Source organism: Gadus macrocephalus, chromosome 20, assembly GCF_031168955.1.
Source record: "Gadus macrocephalus chromosome 20, ASM3116895v1".
NCBI lineage: Eukaryota > Metazoa > Chordata > Actinopteri > Gadiformes > Gadidae > Gadus > Gadus macrocephalus.
In genome coordinates, this window is record NC_082401.1 from 12,958,804 (window position 1) to 12,978,160 (window position 19,357).

Sequence of the window (19,357 nt, forward strand, 5' to 3'; positions counted from 1 at the left end):
TGCGCGTGTGTGTGTGTATGTGTCTCTGTGTGTGTGTGTGTGTCAGTGTCAGTCAGTCTGTCTGTCTGTCTGTCTGTGCTGGTTTGTGTGACTGTCTGTGTGTGCATGTGTGTGTGTGTGCTTGTGTGTGTGCGTCTCTCCCCAAGCTCACCACCTCCAGGTCCTTGAGGTAGGTCCTCTCTGTGTGTTGTGTTGATGTGTGTTGTGTTGTGGTGTGTTGTGTTGTTGTGTTGTTGTGGTGCGTTGTGTGTCTGTGTGTGTCTCTCACCACGCTCACCACCTCCAGGTCCTTCAGGTAGGTTCTCTCTGTGGTCAGCAGCTCCTTGGCGATGAAGTAGGCGCGGTCGTTGGGGAACCTCTGCATGGCGGGAGAGAGGAGAGGAGAGGCTGAGCCGGGACCCTCCTGGACGTCCTACCCGCCGGCCCCCCCGCCCATCCCTCTTCTGGGGGGGTTTAGGAGACAGTACTGGGGCCCCGGGCCCCATGGGGCCGCTATGTAGGGCAGGTATTCTGAGGTAAGTCCTGGGCTATTTTTTAAAAAGGTCTAGCGCTGAAGAACGAGCAGAAGACAAAAGGAGGAAACAAATCCCCATAACCGCTGGAACACAGCGTCCCGGGCAGCAGGGATTAGAAGAATGATCTACGTTATTCACTGTTTGTGGATGAAACCTTCAGAAGAGGTTTTAATACGCGCGTTCCTACAGCTGCCGAGTTGTTACACTTCTAAGGACAGTGGTGTCCTGACAGCCAGCGCTATAACTTGTCCTTCCACCGGGAAAGGTGTACCAAGGTTGTTCCGTGTTTGCAGTTAGCAAATCACCCGCTTACAGATCCCGCCTCAAGCAACATGATTGGACAAAACTAAGACGAAGCGAGGTAAGTGAAAAGCTCCGTGATTTCAGCTAGCCTGCTAGCAGACCTTAGATACTGAATCAGCCTGAAGATAACGAATCAGACTTGAGATAACAAATCAGACTTGACGTAACGAATCAGATTTGAGATCATGAATCAGATTTGGGATTATGAATCCAACTTTATAAATCATACTTTAGATAAGAATCAGACTTTAGATACTAAGTCATACATAGATTATGAATCAGACTTTGGATTATGAATCCGACTTTATATATTACTTTAGATAACGAATCAGCCTTGAGATAATGAATCAGACTTTAGCTGCTGAGCCTGCAGTCTGATCTGAGGGACCCCCCCCACCCACCTTCCTGCGGACCTCGTCTTCGTCGTCCGTGCGCACGCAGCCGGCGTCGTAGAGCAGCGGGCTGGTGAGGGGCGAGGGCTGGCGCCCGTCGGGGCTGAGGCCGCAGAGGTCCAGGGACTGCTTCTGGCCGTTGAGGAGCGCGTGGGGGCGGGGGGCGCCCGGGGACGCCGCCGGGTGGGGGCCGCCGGACACGACCCCCCCACCTGAGGAGAGAGAGAGAACACGGAGGGGCGCAGTGAGACCGAAGCAAAGGTCGACAGCTCTCAAAATAAGACAGAAGGAGCAATGCGGCCCCCCAGCAGAACTCTACAGCGGACAAAGAGCTACGGTGTCAGAGAGAGGGACAACATTCGACAGGTCGGCTTTGGGTTTTTGGAACCGTCCGTGTGTTCGCGATCTCGGGTTGTTCGTCCCCCACGAAGCGGTACAGTCTTCGGACCACTGGGTGGCTCGGGGGAACAGTCAAGGCTTGGGCCAGCCAGGGGATTGAGGGGTGGTGGGTGTAGGCGTCAAAGCATCGCCGCACATCCTTTTGCAAAGGGTTCAGACCGTTCTTGGTTGTCTGTTGGGGTAGGGGTCTCCCGTCTGGACACGATCCACTACAGCTGCTACTTCCATCTACCACTAGGCTTACTCACACTGCTCAGGCCTTACCACTGCAGCCACCTCGCCACACACCACAGTCTGCTGGGTTTTTCCCCGGGTACGAATGGCATAAACAGAGCAGAGATTACACACACACACACGCACACGCACACACACACACACACAGACCTCATTTAATGGGCCACCACACGCTAGGACAACGGAGAGGGGATAAATCGAGTGCGGGGTTTTCTCGTCACGACATCGCTGAACTGGCCGGGCGCCAACAGCGCGAGGAGGGGAGCGAGCGGAGCTACGAGCTACACAGGCTACACACACTAAACACAGATAACACTGAAGGGATAAACACAAGTTATAGCAGAGCCACCGACACAAGAGCCACGCGGCGGGGAGGGGGATAGGAAGACGTCCCGCCCGTCGAACACACGCAGCAGAGCAGTTGCCCCCTTACACAATCAACCGGGGCGGTACTTGGGGAAGAAGAGCCTGAACTTATTCTCAGATACAGCCGTACACAATGTGGAAGTAGGAAGTGGGGAATCTCAGAGGGAATCAATGAAAGGCACCATTAAATAGAGTGGTTTATAAGTATGGCGAGAGAGGGTGAGGGAGCGGGCGAGACGGAGAGAGAGAGAGCGGGCGAGAGACTAAAGAGAGTAGTTCGGAAGACGAGTGTTGCACGTCTCAATAATTAGCATGCCTTGTAACAAAAGGTCTAAATATAACACCAAGCTCAACTATTTAGTGTCATTATGTTACGGACTACGCCTGGGTTAATAGGTAGAGCACATAGTAAACGATTGAGTCGCCCATTGGTTGATGGAAGGAGCCGGTTTACAAAGCAGTCTTGATTATAATATCCCCTCATTACAAATTGTGTTTCCATTTGGGACCAGAGATTCATATTATTTTCTATATTAAGAATCTCATCTTCATCCCAACATGGAGCCAGCATCACAACTGAACAGGATCTGAACCATGTCTGACACACACACACACACACACACACACACACACACACACACACACACACACACACACACACACACACACACACACACACACACACACACACACACACACACACACACACACACACACACACACACCCCCCCCCCCCCTTGATTTTCATCTCATCCATGTGGTCTGGGTCCCAACACAACCGTCGGCTGACTTGTTGCAGTGAATAAGAAGACATGCAACAAGTATGTGTTGTGTTGCATTGTTTACTGTATGGAAAGGTAATGACCATCATGCACCACTACAGGTGGACACACAGGTCTGAGCCGGCAGACAGGAGAAACATGCAGACAGAATGGTACATGGATTAGACAATGAGAGAGACACAGAAACATAAAGACACAAAGATTTTTGAATCTTGAAAGAGAGACAGAGAGAAAGAGAAACAGAGGAACAGAGACAGAGACACAGAGGGAAACAGAGATAAGCAAACAGAGCAGTATGTTAAGCTGATGAATGGATAAACAGAAATGAGAAGAGGGTGAGGAAAATGATTTACTCAGGGTAGAAAATAAGTGCAGGGCTTTGATGAAATGAATAGTTCACCCGGTCCCGGGCTAAAGCAAACAAACCACATTCTCTATATGCATCATATCCACCAGGACATTGTTGGCGTTCATTCATCCTATTACGCTTCCGAGTCGGTCTTAGTCAGAGCTGACTGTAAACATAACCGCTACTGATAATCTAATCCACATCAACTCAAGACAGACGGCATGAAGTCAAAGTCAAAGTAATCAGCTCCATTGATGCCTCACGGCATAAACATGAAGCCCAAATCACATTAATGAGGGACTGAGCTAGCTCTACATGCTAGCTCTACACACTAGCTCTACACGATAGTTCCCCCCTCTTTGACAAGCTTAATCTGCAATGTCATCCACCAGAGGGTAAACAGCTAGAAACCATCGTTCCCTGACAGAAGACACGAGGAAAGGCATTTGAAACCATCCAGCTGCAGCCAATCATTAAAGTGGCTCAAATTATAAAAAAAAACATAGAATAGTCTAATAGAATAACAGTGACATATTCCGCGGCTACACTCTCCAAGGTTAAACTATGAGGTTATCGTAGCGTTGGGGACCATTGTCATCATCTTTATATGTACTGCAGTAAAACCTGTTGGCACCAAAAATGATGAGCAAAAAGCTAAGTGTGTTTATGTGTGTAAGTGTGTAAGTGTGTGTGTGTGTGTGTGTGTGTGTGTGTGTGTGTGTGTGTGTGTGTGTTGCCATTTAGAAAGGGCAACGCTGCTTTGGAGGGCAGACTCCTGGGGGTGCGTCTGCTACGCAGTGCTTCCATTACCCCGTGATGACAACCAGTGGCTAAACCCTCGGAACACAATGGTTGGAAAAGGTCCACAGAGGTCCCCAGACCCTGGAGAACCCCTCCACTCTAATCGGCCATCACCATCCACTCTAAAAATAGACCGCAGGCCCAGGTGTGGCCTGAGGACGACGGAATCCTCTGGGAGCCGTTAGCCGCTAACCCGTTAGCCGCTAAATCGTTAGCCGCTAAACCGTTAGCCGCTAAACCCCGTTAGCCGCTAGCCCGTTAGCCGCTAGCCCGTTAGCCGCTAGCCCGTTAGCCTAGCAGCTGAACACCCGCCCTGTGTCCTCGTCGGTGAAGGCGTGGCTCTCGTCCACGCCGGCCCCCTCGTCCAGCTCAAGGCTGCCCAGAGAGTACGGGGTCCTGGGGAGGAGGCGGGAGCGGAGCGGCCCGCTAGCACCGCCCTCCACTGCGCTACCGCCCGTTAGCACGTAGCCTCCGCCGCGGCCGCCGGAGACAGAGGCGGCGGCGGCGGGGTCCGCCTCCGTGTCCGAGTCCCCCTCGCTGGACTCCGAGCCGCTGGGCGTGAAGCAGCCGTTGACGCGCCCTGCGGCCGGCGGTCCGAGGCCGCCGCGGCTCCGCGTGGCGCCGGGGGCATGGCCCACACCAGGCCCCGCCACCTCGCCGTCCGACAGCATGCGTCGCTCCAGGGCGGCCATGCGGGACAGGGCGGGCGCCGGCGAGGGGGGCGGGGCCGAGACGGGCGAGGGGTCCGCGGGGGAGTGGTGGGGCCGTCGCCGCGGCGACTGCGGGTAGGGGATGCGCCCGGGGGGGAGGAGCCCTCCGAGAGACGGGGGGTCGTAACTAAGGTGGTCGTCGACGATGTGGCGCCCGTCCTCGCCGTAGCCGTTGTGCTCGGCGCCGGTTTGATGGGCGGGGCCAACGGCGGCGTGGGCGGAGCCCCTGATCTGCTGGGCGACCAAGGGGCTCCACGGACGTCGGGGGCCCACCGTCCCGTCCCCCACGGCGGGGGGGTAGAGCGCCCCCTGCTGGCCCCCCCTCTGGTACAGCAGCCGGGCCGCCTCGCTCATTTCCCCGCCGGCCGGAAGGGGCAGGGCCGGAGCCGGCGCGGGGGCCTCCCTGTGTCTCCTCCGACCCAGGACGTCCTCCTGCAGAGGGGGGTAGGACTCACTCCCGCCCCCCACCCCTCCCCGGGCCTGGGCCACGCCCCCCCCGGCCCCCCGCCCCACGCCCACAGAGACGTACTCGCCCTCGAGGTCGCTACAGCTGACGTACGCGTGGGAAGAGAAGCGGCTAGCCGGGGGAGAGCGAGAGGCCGGACCTGTGTTCAGAGGATCCGGGTGGTGGGGGTGGGGCCTGCTGGGCTCCTCCGGCTGGGGGCGGGCCCCTCCTGGGGGGGGCGTGGTCCGGGGGTCCTCGCGGCCGTTCCTCAGGCTCACCGTGGGGCTGGCCCGCGTCCGGGGGGAGGAGGGGGCGGGGTCTTCTGCGGTCACCAGCGCTGATTCCTTCCAGTGGCGCTGGGGCGGGGAGTCCACTCTGCCACAGGGGGCGCCCCTCTGCTACGGAGAGGGAGGAGGAGGAGGAGGAGGAGGAGGAGGAGGAGGAGGAGGAGGAGGAGGAGAAGGAAAAGGAAAAGGAAAAGGAGAAGGAGAAGGAGAAGGAGAAGGAGAAGGAGAAGGAGAAGAAGAACACAGAGCGAGAGAGAGAGCGAGATAACAGAGTGACAGAGATAGAGACAGAGAGACGAGAGAGAGACATAGGGAGAGGCAGAGTGACAGAGATATATAACTCTTATTAATCCCTGAAGGGACATTCATGTTACAGCCGCCAAAGTGGCCTGAACAGTGCATAGAAAGACTGATAGATCTAATAAATAATAAAGACAGCCAAGACCTCTCTCTCAGTATGAACAATAATCTGCATTACACTGGTGAGCGAAGCAGGAGAACCAAGAGAGTAGAGAACAGATACAAGACACAACACTTCAATGACCTACGCATAACTTGTTCTCCTAATTACTAATTACTAAACTAATCGTTGAAGTGTCGATTGGAAATTGCCTAGCAATGCTACGACTTTGACCCGTCAGGATGAGACAGTGAAGTGAGGTGATGAACTGCTAACCTGAGCTAGCATGGCTAGCCTACGATAGCACAGCTAGCCTGAGCCTGCACAGCTAGCCTAAGATAGCGAGCCAGCGCGGCTAGCGCGAGCCAGCACGGGTAGCCTGAAACGGCATGGCTAGAGCGAGCTGCCATGGCTAGCCTGGGCTAGCACAGCTAGCCTGAGCCAGCACAGCTAGCCCGAGACAGCACGGCTAGCCTGAGCTACGACAGCTAGCCTGAGCCAGGAGGTTAAAACAACAACAGGACGGACCTCTGAGGGCACCTCCTGCCTCCGCGGCGAAGGCACGGGGGACAGCCGGCAGACATGTTGGACCCGGCTGTGTTTCCTGGAGGGGGGAGACGACAGGGCGGTCAGAGAGCGCTACACTCCTGCTAGGCTAACAGTTCTGTCACCAACAATACAACCTTCTTTTCGATATATAGTTCATTCAATATGCTTGTATGTCCTTGCACTTAAAAACAGTACTTTGTAGTATTGTGTAGCGTCTTATGCTAGCTATATTTGTTGTATACGGGGAATGGGTTAACCTAGTGATTGTTAGTGCTTGGCCCTTGGTTCTATGAACATTCAAACTGTACCGACAGAGATATATTGTTGCTTCTATTTCTTCTGACAAATGTTCTTAGTGTAAGTCGCTTTGTATAAGAATATCTGCTAAATGCCCGAAATGTAAATGAGATGCGTTTTGTCCATTACTGAGGCCCCCAGTTTAGACAGTGAGAACCTCCTTTATGGCTCCCCCTTCGTTCCCTTATCACTATCCACACCTAAACAATTGATACGGTGAGAACCCCTCTTCGGTTTGGGTTTCTGTGTATCCTGAGATGTTTGCGTCTACGTCGGGACTATAAAGGTCCTTAACGTGTATGGGCCCGTCTGAGAGTCTTGGTAAACGCTGTCTGTGAGTCCCCCACGATCATGCTCCATTACATCTGATACTTTGCTGTCAAGAAGTGTGTAGGAACAAGGGATTATCTCGCAACAACTCCCATCATCATCATCTTGTCACTCACAGAGTCGTTCTTAGTGGCTGTTCAGACAGACGGCTGAACAGCCACTAAGAACGACTCCACGGCGACGAGCTTTCACCTTTCAAACGGGATCTTCTTAAACTCCGACTCCTTCACGTAGTCGATGACCTGCTTCTGCGTGCGCCCGCTGCGGAGAGAACACACACACGACACACGGTGTCACGGACGGAGAGTTAGAGGGAAATACCACGGTGCTACGTCACGCGCTGCACAGGAGAAGGCGGAGCAGAGAGTGGGCGGTGAATGGTAAAATGACGGCATTTAGACAGCGCTTTTCTCACCAGTGGCCACACAAAGCGCTTTACAATACTGCCGAACATTCACCCATTCATGCCCACATTCACACACGGCGGTGTCAGCCACGCAGGGCGACAGCCAGCTCGTCAGCAGCAGTCAGGGTGAGGCATCTCGCACCTCGTCACTCAGCAGGAGGAGGAGGAGATCGAACGAGCAACCTTGAGCTCCTGAGCCCCATGCCGCCCCCTGGTACCTGAATCTGAAGGAGGAGCCGCGAGTGAAGAGGACGGGCTTGGGTTTGGGCTTGGGCTCCTCGAAGAGACGGAAGAAGGCGTGGTGCTCCACGCAGATCTTCCAGAACACCTTGCAGCAGTCCCGGCTTCCCATGAGGAACTCCAGGGTGTCCTGGTACGAACTCTGGGGCGGGACGAGCAGGACGGCACGGTTAGTAGACGTGACAACAGCGCCGACCCCGCTGGAGTCTGCGTTCAGACGCTGAGTCCTTCGACGGAATGTGAGGGAAGACTTACGTTCAGGTCGGCTCTCAGCTTGATGAGGAAGCGTTTCCTCTTGAAGCTCAGCTTGCGTACTTTGGACCAGTTGAAGGCGTTGATCCGCGTGTGTCCCTGTACGACACCGAAGAGGCAGTCAGAATGAATTACTAAATAAACAGACGGACGAGGTTATGCTGCACATTTCATAGTAAAACACTTTTGCAATTTAGCCATACGGGGGAGCCAGTTGGCCTTGTGTTTGGCTCACTACCCCAAGGCTCAGGGTTTGAATCCCAGTATCTACCCCAAGGCATGCTGGGTAATAGTGTTTTAGTGCTGAATGAATAAACAGAGGGCACCACTGTGAGCCCTAACACATGTAGACCACAGGTGATGTCTGAGTGACAGGCCTTAGTCCCGCCCCCTCAGGCCGGAGCTCACCTGAAAGACCAACACCCCCGTGTGGGACGCGGCCAGGCTCAGCTGGGTGCCCTCCCGGTCCTTGGCAGGGTGCTGTCGGACGCCGTACATCTCCAGCCGGCGCGCCACCTCCAGCAGCTGGTAGTCCGACTCCGCCGGCGTCTGCCCACTAGCAAGGCACATGCGTCGCACCCGTTACTCATCTGCTGCTTTCTAATAACTCCGACCCGACGTTTCTGCCTGGTTCTCTTTGCCGCCGTCATAGACCCAGTCGGCACCTAGTGTAGTCCGAGCCTACTGGGAGAGGGATCCCACTGCCTACTGGGAGAGGGATCCCACAGCCTACTGGGAGAGGGATCCCAAAGGAGGGACCTTTCCCTGCGCCTTTAGACGGCCCAGGTTTAGGGGGTCTTTAGGGGGGTCTTTAGGGGGGTCTTTTTGGGGGTCTTAAAATGTGGGCCCGGTGGAGCCCTATCAGACCGGGATGACAGCTGTACCGATAACAACTAGATGAACGTTGTTTCCTCCTTTTTCTTTTTAAAATAATTAAGGCAATAGTGGAGGATTAAGACATGACTGACAAAACAGAATTTAAATATGGAATCCGACCGGGGTTTATGCTCGTTCAGACACACCAAATGAAAACCGGGAGCACGGATTACGCTTTCGGTAATTCGTCCAAATGTCTTAAATCCCACAAAATCACCCAACAGAGTTTCACTAATTGAGGTGTGGGGGGGGGGGGGGTCCTGTGCTCATCTGAAAGAGTGCAAGAGAGAGACAGAGAGCGACAGATGGAAGACAGAAAGAGAGAGAGACAGACAGACAGCGACACAGACGGAGACAGAGAGACAGTCGGAGAGGAGGAGGAGGGGACCAAGACAGAACGCTAACAGACATCCTACTTCTAATCAGAGCCGAGGCCTCAGTGTTTCCCGAGCGTCGGGTACTTAATCAGAGCTTTGACTCTCCGCGTGGCAGCGCGCCACCAGAACCACGCAAGCCCTTATCTTATTTGCAGTAACTGAAAGCAACACAAAAAAAGACAAGCGAAAGAGGGCACTTAGACCTAATGGAGGCGTGCTTGTGCGTGTCAGCTGACTGGGTTGGGCAGGCGGTCGCACGGCGCCGCAGGGGGGGGGGAGCTTAGGGAGGGAAGGGGGGCCGTGTTCTGGCGAACGCTCAGCGTCATGCTGCATCGCTAGAGGAGAGTGAAGGAGACCCGCAGCTCTCCAATAACCTCCAGCGGCCGCCCCGCCCCTCTCTCTCTCTCCAGGGGAGCGTCCCGGGGACGGACAAACCGGTTCTCCCACAAAGGGCCGGTGACCGGGCCCAGGCTGCGCTGAAGGGCGGCGGGCGCCGAGTACTGAAGCCTGGCTGCTGCTGCCTCGGGGGTCCGGTCTGAACCCACTGCCGCTCGCTTTGGATTAAAGCGTTGAGAGGCACTTAGCAACTTTATGGTGAAATGACACCATGAATAAAACTTTGGTTAATAGGTCAAACAGCGGACCGACGAAAATATAATAACTTGGCCTTTCTGAGCGTGATTAACAATGCTTTGAATCACTCTGTGAAAAAGTAAAGTATAAATAAAACGGTAATGGGCAGGTCAATCTCCAGTAAACCGCCGGAGTGTTTCATTCCAGGACACAGCGATGAGATCTAGGCCGGCGTATTCCGGGCACGGAGCTCTGGAATAACAGGAATACATTCATGAATCCTAGACTGATGGGAGCTCCTGGGTCTGCTGCCAGGAACGAGCAGGAGATCCGTTACGTTCTGGGAGATGAGGAACCCACGTGTTCTTGGAGTGGAACTCCATGATGCGGTCCATCAGGGCCATCTGGTCTGGAATGTAGTTGTTGTTGAGGAGGTGGGACCGGCTCTGGCTGCCCTCGAAGTCCCCGATCTCCGCTGGAGCCGTGGAGGAGGAGGAGGAGGAGGAGGAGGAGAAGATGGAGTAGAAGTAGAAAAAGGAGAAGAAGAAGGAGTAGAAGAGGAGAAGAAGAAGAAGAAGAAGAGGGAGGAGAAGAAGAAGGAGAAAAAGGAGGAGGAGGAGGAGGAGGAGGAGAAGAAGATGGAGTAGAAGTAGAAAAAGGAGAAGAAGGAGTAGAAGAGGGAGGAGCGGGAGAAGAAGGAGGAGGAGGAGGAGGAGGAGGAGGAGGAGGAGGAGGAGAAGAAGAAGAAGAAGAAGAAGAAGAAGAAGAAGAAGAAGAAGAAGAAGAAGAAGAAGAAGAAGAAGAAGAAGAAGAAGAAGTTAAAAACGTTCCATGTTAAACAACGATTAATGGCCGTTGTCGGCTAAAGCTGCGTCGGAGAACGGGCCACTCTGGCCTCAGAATAATAAGGCAGTAATAAGAAACGTTGGCGCTGCCGTTCCTTGCAGCAGCAGTTTTATGCTCCCCAGACCCCCTGGGGAGGAGCAAGTGTGGCAGTGAGGTCGACACATCGACCTCCTCTACTGACTCCCTTGAACCCTAGCCAGGAGGTTCCATGTTAGCTCGATGCTAGAGGATTGTTCCTCAGTTATTCCTCGCCCGGGCCCGGGTTTAAACCCTGCTGGTTGCAAAGGAACACCGGACATAGTAGACTGTGGGGCGGCATGTGGCTCAGGAAGTAGAGCGGGCTGGCTGGTAACCGGAAGGTTGCTAGTTCGATCCCCTATCTGAGTGTCGAGGTGACCCTGAGCGAGACGCCTCTCCCTCACTGCTCCCGATAATGGCTGTCGCCCTGCGTGGACATCGCCGTCGGTGTGTGAATGTGCGCATGAACGGGTGAATGTGAGGAAATATTGTAAAGAGCTATGAGTGGCCACTGGTTAGAAAGGACTAAATATAAATGCAGTCCATTTACTATGTACAGATTTAGCCTGACCTTAGCAGTATACAGCTATATGTATACTGTGGATGCCTTATAGCTGATTACTCACCAGTCCACACTAAGTAACCTGTACGACACGTTAACAAGACCATAACTAACCAGTAATCAATACCATGGGATCGGAGCGGCCATGATGGATGGCAGGCGGCCCGTGAGCTCAGAGCAGCTGGAGACCCGCGGGACAACGCCTGCTGCAGCGTTCCCTAAACGCCGCCTTAAACAGAGAGCGCTACGTCTACACGCTCCGGGAGACACCCCCAGCCACGTCCCGCCCCCCTTTAGGGAATATCCTGAATTATGTACGCTGGGTAAATGCTGGAAAAACCGTTAAAACAAACAATTAATTTAAGATGAAATACCACCAGCGGGTGAGTTGTTGCATATTCATGGCTTTTAGAAATATAGAACATTAATAAAAGCTCTCCGGTATTCCCATGAGCAAGGCACTGTCTTTAATCAGCGGGTTTGAACGCCGTCTTTGCCATCAGATAAAGTGCTGATGAGCGTAAGCTGAGGAGAGGCTGCGTCTGTTTCCTGGAGGGTCGCCGTGCCTTGTCCGGGGAGACGCTCAGAGTACGGAATCTACCTGAACGGTATCCATAGCAACACAGGGATCCGTGTGGTTTCCTGTGTTTGGGTCCTGGTTTGAGGACATGCTCGGCATGATAAACATGACAGTTTTGTGTTGCCTGTTGAGTATCTTCCCCCTCTGTGTTTAGGGTTGTGTGTTATAGGGGGCCGCTAATGTAACGGAGAACTATAATTAGATGAGCTAATTGTTTGGGCTGTTACTATAATAATATCATTTGAAAAGTGGACACAAACCACAAATGACTGTTAGTGGCTTTTACCGTTGAGGTGATGGGTTTATCTACACTACAGCATCTGACATAACATCACTTTAGAAGATGCACAGATTGTATTTACAACATCGACGGTACAAATCATCGACGTAGCATGGTGACTTCACCTATTGGTTTACACACCACCCTTCTGAGGGTGTAGATTTGCCTCCTGAGGAGGATGCTTTTGTTTTGGAACCTTTTTTGCAACCAGCAGCAACGATCAATATTTGGCACGTTGAGGGCGGGAAATGAATTGCCGCCTCGCATGGCTAAGACTAATTCATAGTCAATACTTAATTACTTTGTAATGACATAAACTGTCCAACAGGACCTCTCGAATACATAGTATGGAGATGATTTCCATACTATACCGATGCAACTCTCTACATTGATCCAACTACAGGTCTGTCAAATAACTACATTCTAGCCTCTTCCGTGAACCATCTACAGGCTGTTAGAGGAACTACATGCTAGTCTCTAGGGAACCACCTACAGGCTGTTAGAGGAACTACATGCTAGTCTCTAGGGAACCACCTACAGGCTGTTAGAGGAACTACATGCTAGTCTCTAGGGAACCACCTACAGGCTGTTAGAGGAACTGCATGCTAGTCTCTAGGGAACCACCTACAGGCTGTTAGAGGAACTACATGCTAGTCTCTAGGGAACCACCTATAGGCTGTTAGAGGAACTACATGCTAGTTCCTTCCGGCTGGGCCTCACAAACACCAGGTCATGGCTGCCGCCAGATTCACAACCACGACTCTTAATAAACAAGCAAGATTCAGGAGGAAGGATGAGGATATTATATACGACAGGTTTGCTGCACTCACATTGGATAACGTGGGAGACCATGAGGGCGGAGCTACTATCGTTGCAGGTCAGGCGTCCAGCGGAGAGGTCCTGCTTCAGCTGGAGGGCGAAGAGGTACCTGGAGAAGACGGGGACACGTTAAAACACAAGGAATCAACTGGAGGAGACAGGGAACACGTTTATAAATAGGAATCAACTGAAGGAGACAGGGAACACGTTAAAACACAAGGAATCAACTGGAGGAGACAGGGAACACGTTAAAAAACACAAGGAATCAACTAGAGGAGACAGGGAACAGGTTTATAAATAGGTATCAACTGAAGGAGACAGGGAACACGTTAAAACACAAGGAATCAACTGGAGGAGACAGGGAACACGTTTATAACACATCAACCGAAGGAGACAGGGAACACGTTTAAAACACAAGGAATACACTGAAGGCGACAGGGAACACGTTTATAACACAAGGAGTCAACTGAAGGAGACAGGGAACACGTTAAAACACAAGGAATCAACTGAAGGACACAGGAAACACGTTTAAAACACAAGGAATCAATCAAAGGAGACAGGGAAAAGGTTTTAAACAAAGCAATGACTGAAAGAGATGCGCTCTGCAAGGGGAGAAGTGAGGGGACTCGGTGACAAGGAGAAGGCTGTGTGACTCCTCATATCATAAAGTGTCAAAAGTCATTTTGCTGAAGGAGTTTTATATGAACATCTAATCTCTTTGCAGGTGCCGTAAAAAACCTCTTAGAGTCGAGACTGAGTCTGGCGAAACGTGTTCAAAATGGGTTTGAAACGTTGACATGGTTATTATTGGGGAAAGTAAACACCTTGGGAGCAATAAAGACATTGTTCGAAAGTAATTCTGTTTGCACATTTTACATCTGCGTTATTGACGTCAGCGTTCAGCCGCCTCACCTCCATGTCCCCTGGCAGAGGCAACTGACATAAACCTCTACAATACTGCTGGTGATGTCCATACACGTATTGACTGAACGCATCACACACACACACACACACACACACACACACACACACACACACACACACACACACACACACACACACACACACACACACACACACACACAGAGAGAGAGTGAGAGAGGGAGTGTGATTGAGTGAGAGTGTGTGAGAGAGAGCGAGCACACCCAGGCCCGTTCTGTCTCACCGGGTCAGTTCCTCCAGTAGCTGGGCGGGGTCCGGGGGGTAGAACTTGACCACGAAGCGCAGCACCGTGTGTTTGGGTCCTGACCGGGCCCATGATAAGAACACATTAGGAACGACGTTACAAAGAACGATGCTAAAGTACGCAACACAGGTTCAATTCACCACACTTCTTCAGCAGTGCCTTCCATCAAACATTGGTTTACTTAGAGGGACATGTTCCATTGTACACCAAAAAAAAACTGGCAAACACAATTATTCATAGAGATAAAAATACTCTTCATAAAGTGTCTGTAGTGTTCAGTGTTGAGTCGGCCACTCCATCTCTCATGTACGGCTCGTGACAGAGTGAACTTACGTCGGAGCTGCTTCATGAGAGGCTTGATGAGATCCAGCCACACCTGAGGAGCAGAGGAACAGAAGGGCAGCTCAGAACCGCAGGAACAACAGCAGCAGCGCATCGCCACGGAGCGACTCCCGACGCCCTCGGCCCCCCGACGCCCTCGGCCCCCCGACGCCCTCGGCCCCCCGACGCCCTCGGCCTCCCAACGCACTCGGCCTCCCGACGCCCTCGGCCCCCCGACGCCCTCGGCCCCCCGACGCCCTCGGCCCCCCGACGCCCTCGGCCTCCCAACGCACTCGGCCTCCCGACGCCCTCGGCCCCCCGACGCCCTCGGCCCCCCGACGCCCTCGGCCTCCCAACGCACTCGGCCCCCCGACGCACTCGGCCTCCCGACGCACTCGGCCCCCCGACGCCCTCGACCTCCCCACTCACCGTCATCTTGTGGTGGTCCTGGAACTCCAGGCCGAAGTAGTCCCCCTCGATCAGGTTCATGTGGGTGCACACCAGGTCGAACAGCACCTTGCCCGGCGCTCTTAGCTGGAAGAAAGAGGAGAAGAACGGTCACACACCCGCAGAGAGGGGATACACAACAATCGATGAGCGATTGACATGGGGCTGTGAGAGGAAGAAGAAGAAGAAGGAGAAGAACGGTCACACAGGGCCAAACAAATCGTGCAATAGTACTACTGATCATGACCGATGGTGAAATACAGTGTGTGTGTGTGTGTGCGTGTGCGTGTGTGTGTGTCTGAATTGTTTCTTGTTTGTTGTACGATATATGTGGCCTGTTTCCTATATGTATGCATTGTCTGCATTTATTTTATGCAAAGCAGCTATATGTGACAGCATTGGAGTCCAAGACAAATTTCCCTCCAAGGATAATAAAGTGTATCGTATCTTATCTTAGACACGCAGTGAGGGGATACACAACCGTTAGAGGGATTTACACAGCGCTGTGAGAGAAGAGATCTTCAGAAAATGAAATCAAGAAGCAATCCAGTTGAAGACGTGGTTTTCATTGCCACGCAGATGCAGTTTAATATTTCACTCTTCCCTACACATCCTTAATGAAATGTACGTAAACAGTTTACACAGTTTTTAGTCCAATATTGTTTTTCCCTTAAATTTTAGATCAAGTTCCATCACAATGCACACGTTGGACTCAGTAGGGCTGAGCTTAGTGTCTGTAGGGCTGAGCTTAGTGTCTGTAGGGCTGAGCTTAGTGTCTGTAGGGCTAGGCTTAGTGTCAGTAGGGCTGAGCTTAGTGTCTGTAGGGCTGAGCTTAGTGTCTGTAGGGCTGAGCTTAGTGTCTGTAGGGCTGAGCTTAGTGTCTGTAGGGCTGAGCTTAGTGTCTGTAGGGGTTAGTGTCTGTAGGGGTTAGTGTCTGTAGGGCTGAGCTTAGTGTCTGTAGGGCTGAGCTTAGTGTCTGTAGGGGTTAGTGTCTGTAGGGGTTAGTGTCTGTAGGGCTGAGCTTAGTGTCTGTAGGGCTGAGCTTAGTGTCTGTAGGGCTGAGCTTAGTGTCTGTAGGGCTGAGCTTAGTGTCTGTAGGGCTGAGCTTAGTGTCTGTAGGGCTGACAAGAAGTCAATGAATTGTAGAACTGCCAAGCGTCGTCGTGACGAACTAAGTAGCGTCGCACGCCGCTCACAACGGACGACTGAAGAATACCTTCCACCCAAATCTCTCTCAGCAGAGCCTGCCTGCTCCCCCACCCCCTCCACCCGCCGTCTGACTCCCAGCGCCCCAGTGGTTAGGGGGGGGGGGGGACAGCCCCAGCAGGGGGTGTGGAGGGAGGGATGAGGGTCATCACCGAGCCTTTGATCTGTGCTTTCAGTGTCGCTGCAGAGGGACCAACAGGGAGCTAACCGGCTTTGAAGCCGGTACAGTATCAGCGCACACACGCACACACACACACACACACACACACACACTCAGGAGATGGGCCAAATCTGCAGCTAGTCATGGTGGGAGGGGCCCGGGGTGTTAAGAAGAACAACATGGCTCTTCTCAAAAGACCAAACAAGGAGTTTGCTCTGCCGAACTCTGCTCCAGATAGACATTAATTAATTTAAAACTGGCCCAACTTCCCCACCAAACACAGGCTCTTCTTCCTCCCCAAACACAGGCTCTTCCTCCCCAAACACAGGCTCTTCTTCCTCCCCAAACACAAGGTCATCAACAGTGAGCAAACAGAAACCAACACCGGTGAAACAGCCTCTCCGAGCCCACCCCGGTATTTACAAAGACCAAACCCTTCGTTTGACTGCACAACACGCTGGTTACTGGCTGCTGTAGAAACACATTCCTGTCTTGGGGTACGGAGAGCAGAGAGACGCTGAGGAGAGAGAGAGAGAGAGAGAGAGAGAGAGAGAGAGAGAGAGAGAGAGAGGGAGAGAGAGGGGGAGAGAGAGAGAGAGGGGGAGAGAGAGAGAGGGGGAGAGAGAGAGAGAGGGAGAGAGGCACGTCGTCGGCTGGTTCTCGGCAGACTCCTCTCTCTGGAGGGTGGAGGAGGAGGGTGGAGGAGGAGGGTGGAGGAGGAGGAGGAGGCGTGGGGTTTTAAGTGGAGCAGAATGCAGCCCGACGCTACGCTCCATGTTTACAGTAGCGCCCCCCCACCCGGCTATGGAAATGAGCCCGCTGGGGTTCTGCCTCTGACGTCCGTCTGGACTCCGCTACGCCTCGTGTTCAAAATGGACGACTTGGCGGTCGGCGAATGCCAAGGAGGGCCCCCCCCCCCCCCCCGATGCCTGGAGTCACTTCAGCCACTTAATGAACTCCTTATAGTTTATCAATTGTTTAATTCACTGTGCGTCAACCTTTGTTAATGCGCTGTTCCGTTTGGAGAACTAAATATTCACGCTTTTGTTATTTTAGGGCAAACATTATTTTAACCACATTTTCTATTCCAGACGTCATCCAGACATAAAAAATGTTGTTGAATTTAAAAATCTATATTTCAAGACGGCCTTGGCCCAGGCAGGCGGCCAACCTCATAACGACACTCAACATTACATTATGCACAATAAATAATAACTTCCCAGCACTCCCCTCCCCCCACCTCCCTCCTAATCACCAGCTCCCAGAGGTCAGCTGTTCTCAGTTCCCATTAAGAGCCAACAGAGTGGTGGGTTCCAGTGGTGGTGGAGGTGGGGGTGGTGGAGGAGGAGGTGGTGGAGGAGGAGGTGGGGGAGGTGGTGGAGGTGGAGGAGGAGGTGGTGGAGGTGGGGGAGGAGGTGGGGGTGGGAGTGGAGGTGGTGATGGTGGGGGTGGAGGAGGAGGAGGTGGTGGGGGTGGAGGTGGTGGTGGTTGAGGTGGTGGGGGTGGAGGTGGAGGAGGAGGTAGGGGTGGAGGAGTTGGTGGGGGTGGGGGTGGTGGTTGAGGTGGTGGGGGTATAGGTGGAGGTTGTGGAGGTTGTGGTTGAGTTGGTGGGGGTGGTGGAGGTGGGGTTGGAGGAGTTGGTGGGGGTGGAGGTGGTGGGGGTGGAGGTGGTGGGGGTGGAGGTGGTGGGGGTGGAGGTGGTGGTTGAGGTGGTGGTGGTGGAGGTGGAGGTGGCGGAGCTGGAGATGGTGGTGGAGGTTGAGGTGGTGGTGGAGGAGGAGGTGGAGGTGGTGTCGGAGGCCGAGGACATGAGCCAAAGAAAGCCGAGCAGGGTGTGGGGAAACACGAGGCGAGGATCTGCGCCTGGCTGCAGCTCGTCTCTCATTTCCTCCCGTGGAAATGGACCGTGGAGAGGAGAGGACAATGAGGGCTGGAGATAGGACGGGGGGAGGGCTGATCAGGATCCGCTGATTAGAGACAGCGGACTGCTCATCACAGAGAGAGAGAGAGAGAGGGAGAGAGAGAGACCGAGAGCCAGAGAGAGAGACAAAGCGAGAGCGAGAGAGAGAGGGACAGAGCAAGACCAAGACAGAGAGATTGTCGAACATAAAGCCTATCACGCACACACACAAGCACACTCATACACAGAGACAGAGACCGAGACAGCAAGAGAGAGAGGCTGAGGGAAGTGATGGTCCCGCCGTCTGAGAACACGAAACTGCCCGACGCAATTTGAGAACCCCGGCCATTAATGAAGCAAATGAGTCACGCTGATCGATGGCCGAGGGTCCAGTGCCCAGCAGGCAGCCATTCAGAAAACACCTCCTTGTTCCATCGCCACCCCCCTCCACCCCATCTCCACCCCCCTCCACCCCATCTCCACCCCATCTCCAGCGTCCTCCACCCAGCACACGCATGGAGCAACGGAGGAGACGGGTGGGTGAAGCTACCTCTGACTTTGTGCTGTAAAGGTCCACTGGTCTCCGTTCTAAGGCACTCCTGGGTTTGTTGTCCCTCCGCAGACACACTCCCTGCCAGCCTCACTACACCGTGCACTTCATTTCTCAGCACATACCCACAATAGTCCCGTGACAAAGGAGCCAACTGGAGTCTGTACGGCAGGACGATAGAGCTATCATCTGAAGAGCCTCGGGAATCAGACGCATCGCACGCGAGACGCACACCCTCTCCGTACAAACTCGACACGACGGGGAGCTCATCACAGACGCCTGGTGTCAGACTCCCCCGGTCCTCTCTGGGAGAAATCAAGGGCCTGGCTTCCCTTCCGCAAACCCCCCCCGCGCCCCCCCCCTCCCCCCCCCCCCCGCACCCCACTAGACACGGTTACCGTTCAGTGGCTGCCTGACATACCAGTACCAGTAGCAGTACCAGTGGCAGAACCAGTACCAGCAGCAGTACCAGTGGCAGAACCAGTACCAGCAGCAGTACCAGTACCAGTACCAGCAGCAGAACCAGTACCAGCAGCAGAACCAGTACCAGCAGCAGAACCAGTACCAGCAGCAGAACCAGTACCAGCAGCAGAACCAGT

The 19,357-nt window shown here is 53.6% G+C and overlaps 1 protein-coding gene across 1 annotated transcript in view; it reads right to left on the reverse strand.

The window, feature by feature from the left end:
- Positions 1–19,357, reverse strand: part of LOC132448930 (FERM, ARHGEF and pleckstrin domain-containing protein 1-like) — a 57,124-nt gene that overhangs the window by 9,225 nt on the left and 28,542 nt on the right. Inside the window, exons 3-15 of the mRNA XM_060040485.1 lie at positions 14,925–15,029; positions 14,508–14,550; positions 14,154–14,232; positions 13,000–13,097; positions 10,244–10,358; positions 8,466–8,613; positions 8,061–8,156; positions 7,784–7,947; positions 7,352–7,420; positions 6,512–6,587; positions 5,457–5,694; positions 1,220–1,422; positions 68–358 (exon numbers count right to left, since the gene is read on the reverse strand). Of these exons, the coding sequence (XP_059896468.1) occupies positions 68–358; positions 1,220–1,422; positions 5,457–5,694; positions 6,512–6,587; positions 7,352–7,420; positions 7,784–7,947; positions 8,061–8,156; positions 8,466–8,613; positions 10,244–10,358; positions 13,000–13,097; positions 14,154–14,232; positions 14,508–14,550; positions 14,925–15,029 (1,725 nt within the window). The remainder of the gene's footprint in view (positions 1–67; positions 359–1,219; positions 1,423–5,456; positions 5,695–6,511; positions 6,588–7,351; positions 7,421–7,783; positions 7,948–8,060; positions 8,157–8,465; positions 8,614–10,243; positions 10,359–12,999; positions 13,098–14,153; positions 14,233–14,507; positions 14,551–14,924; positions 15,030–19,357) is intronic.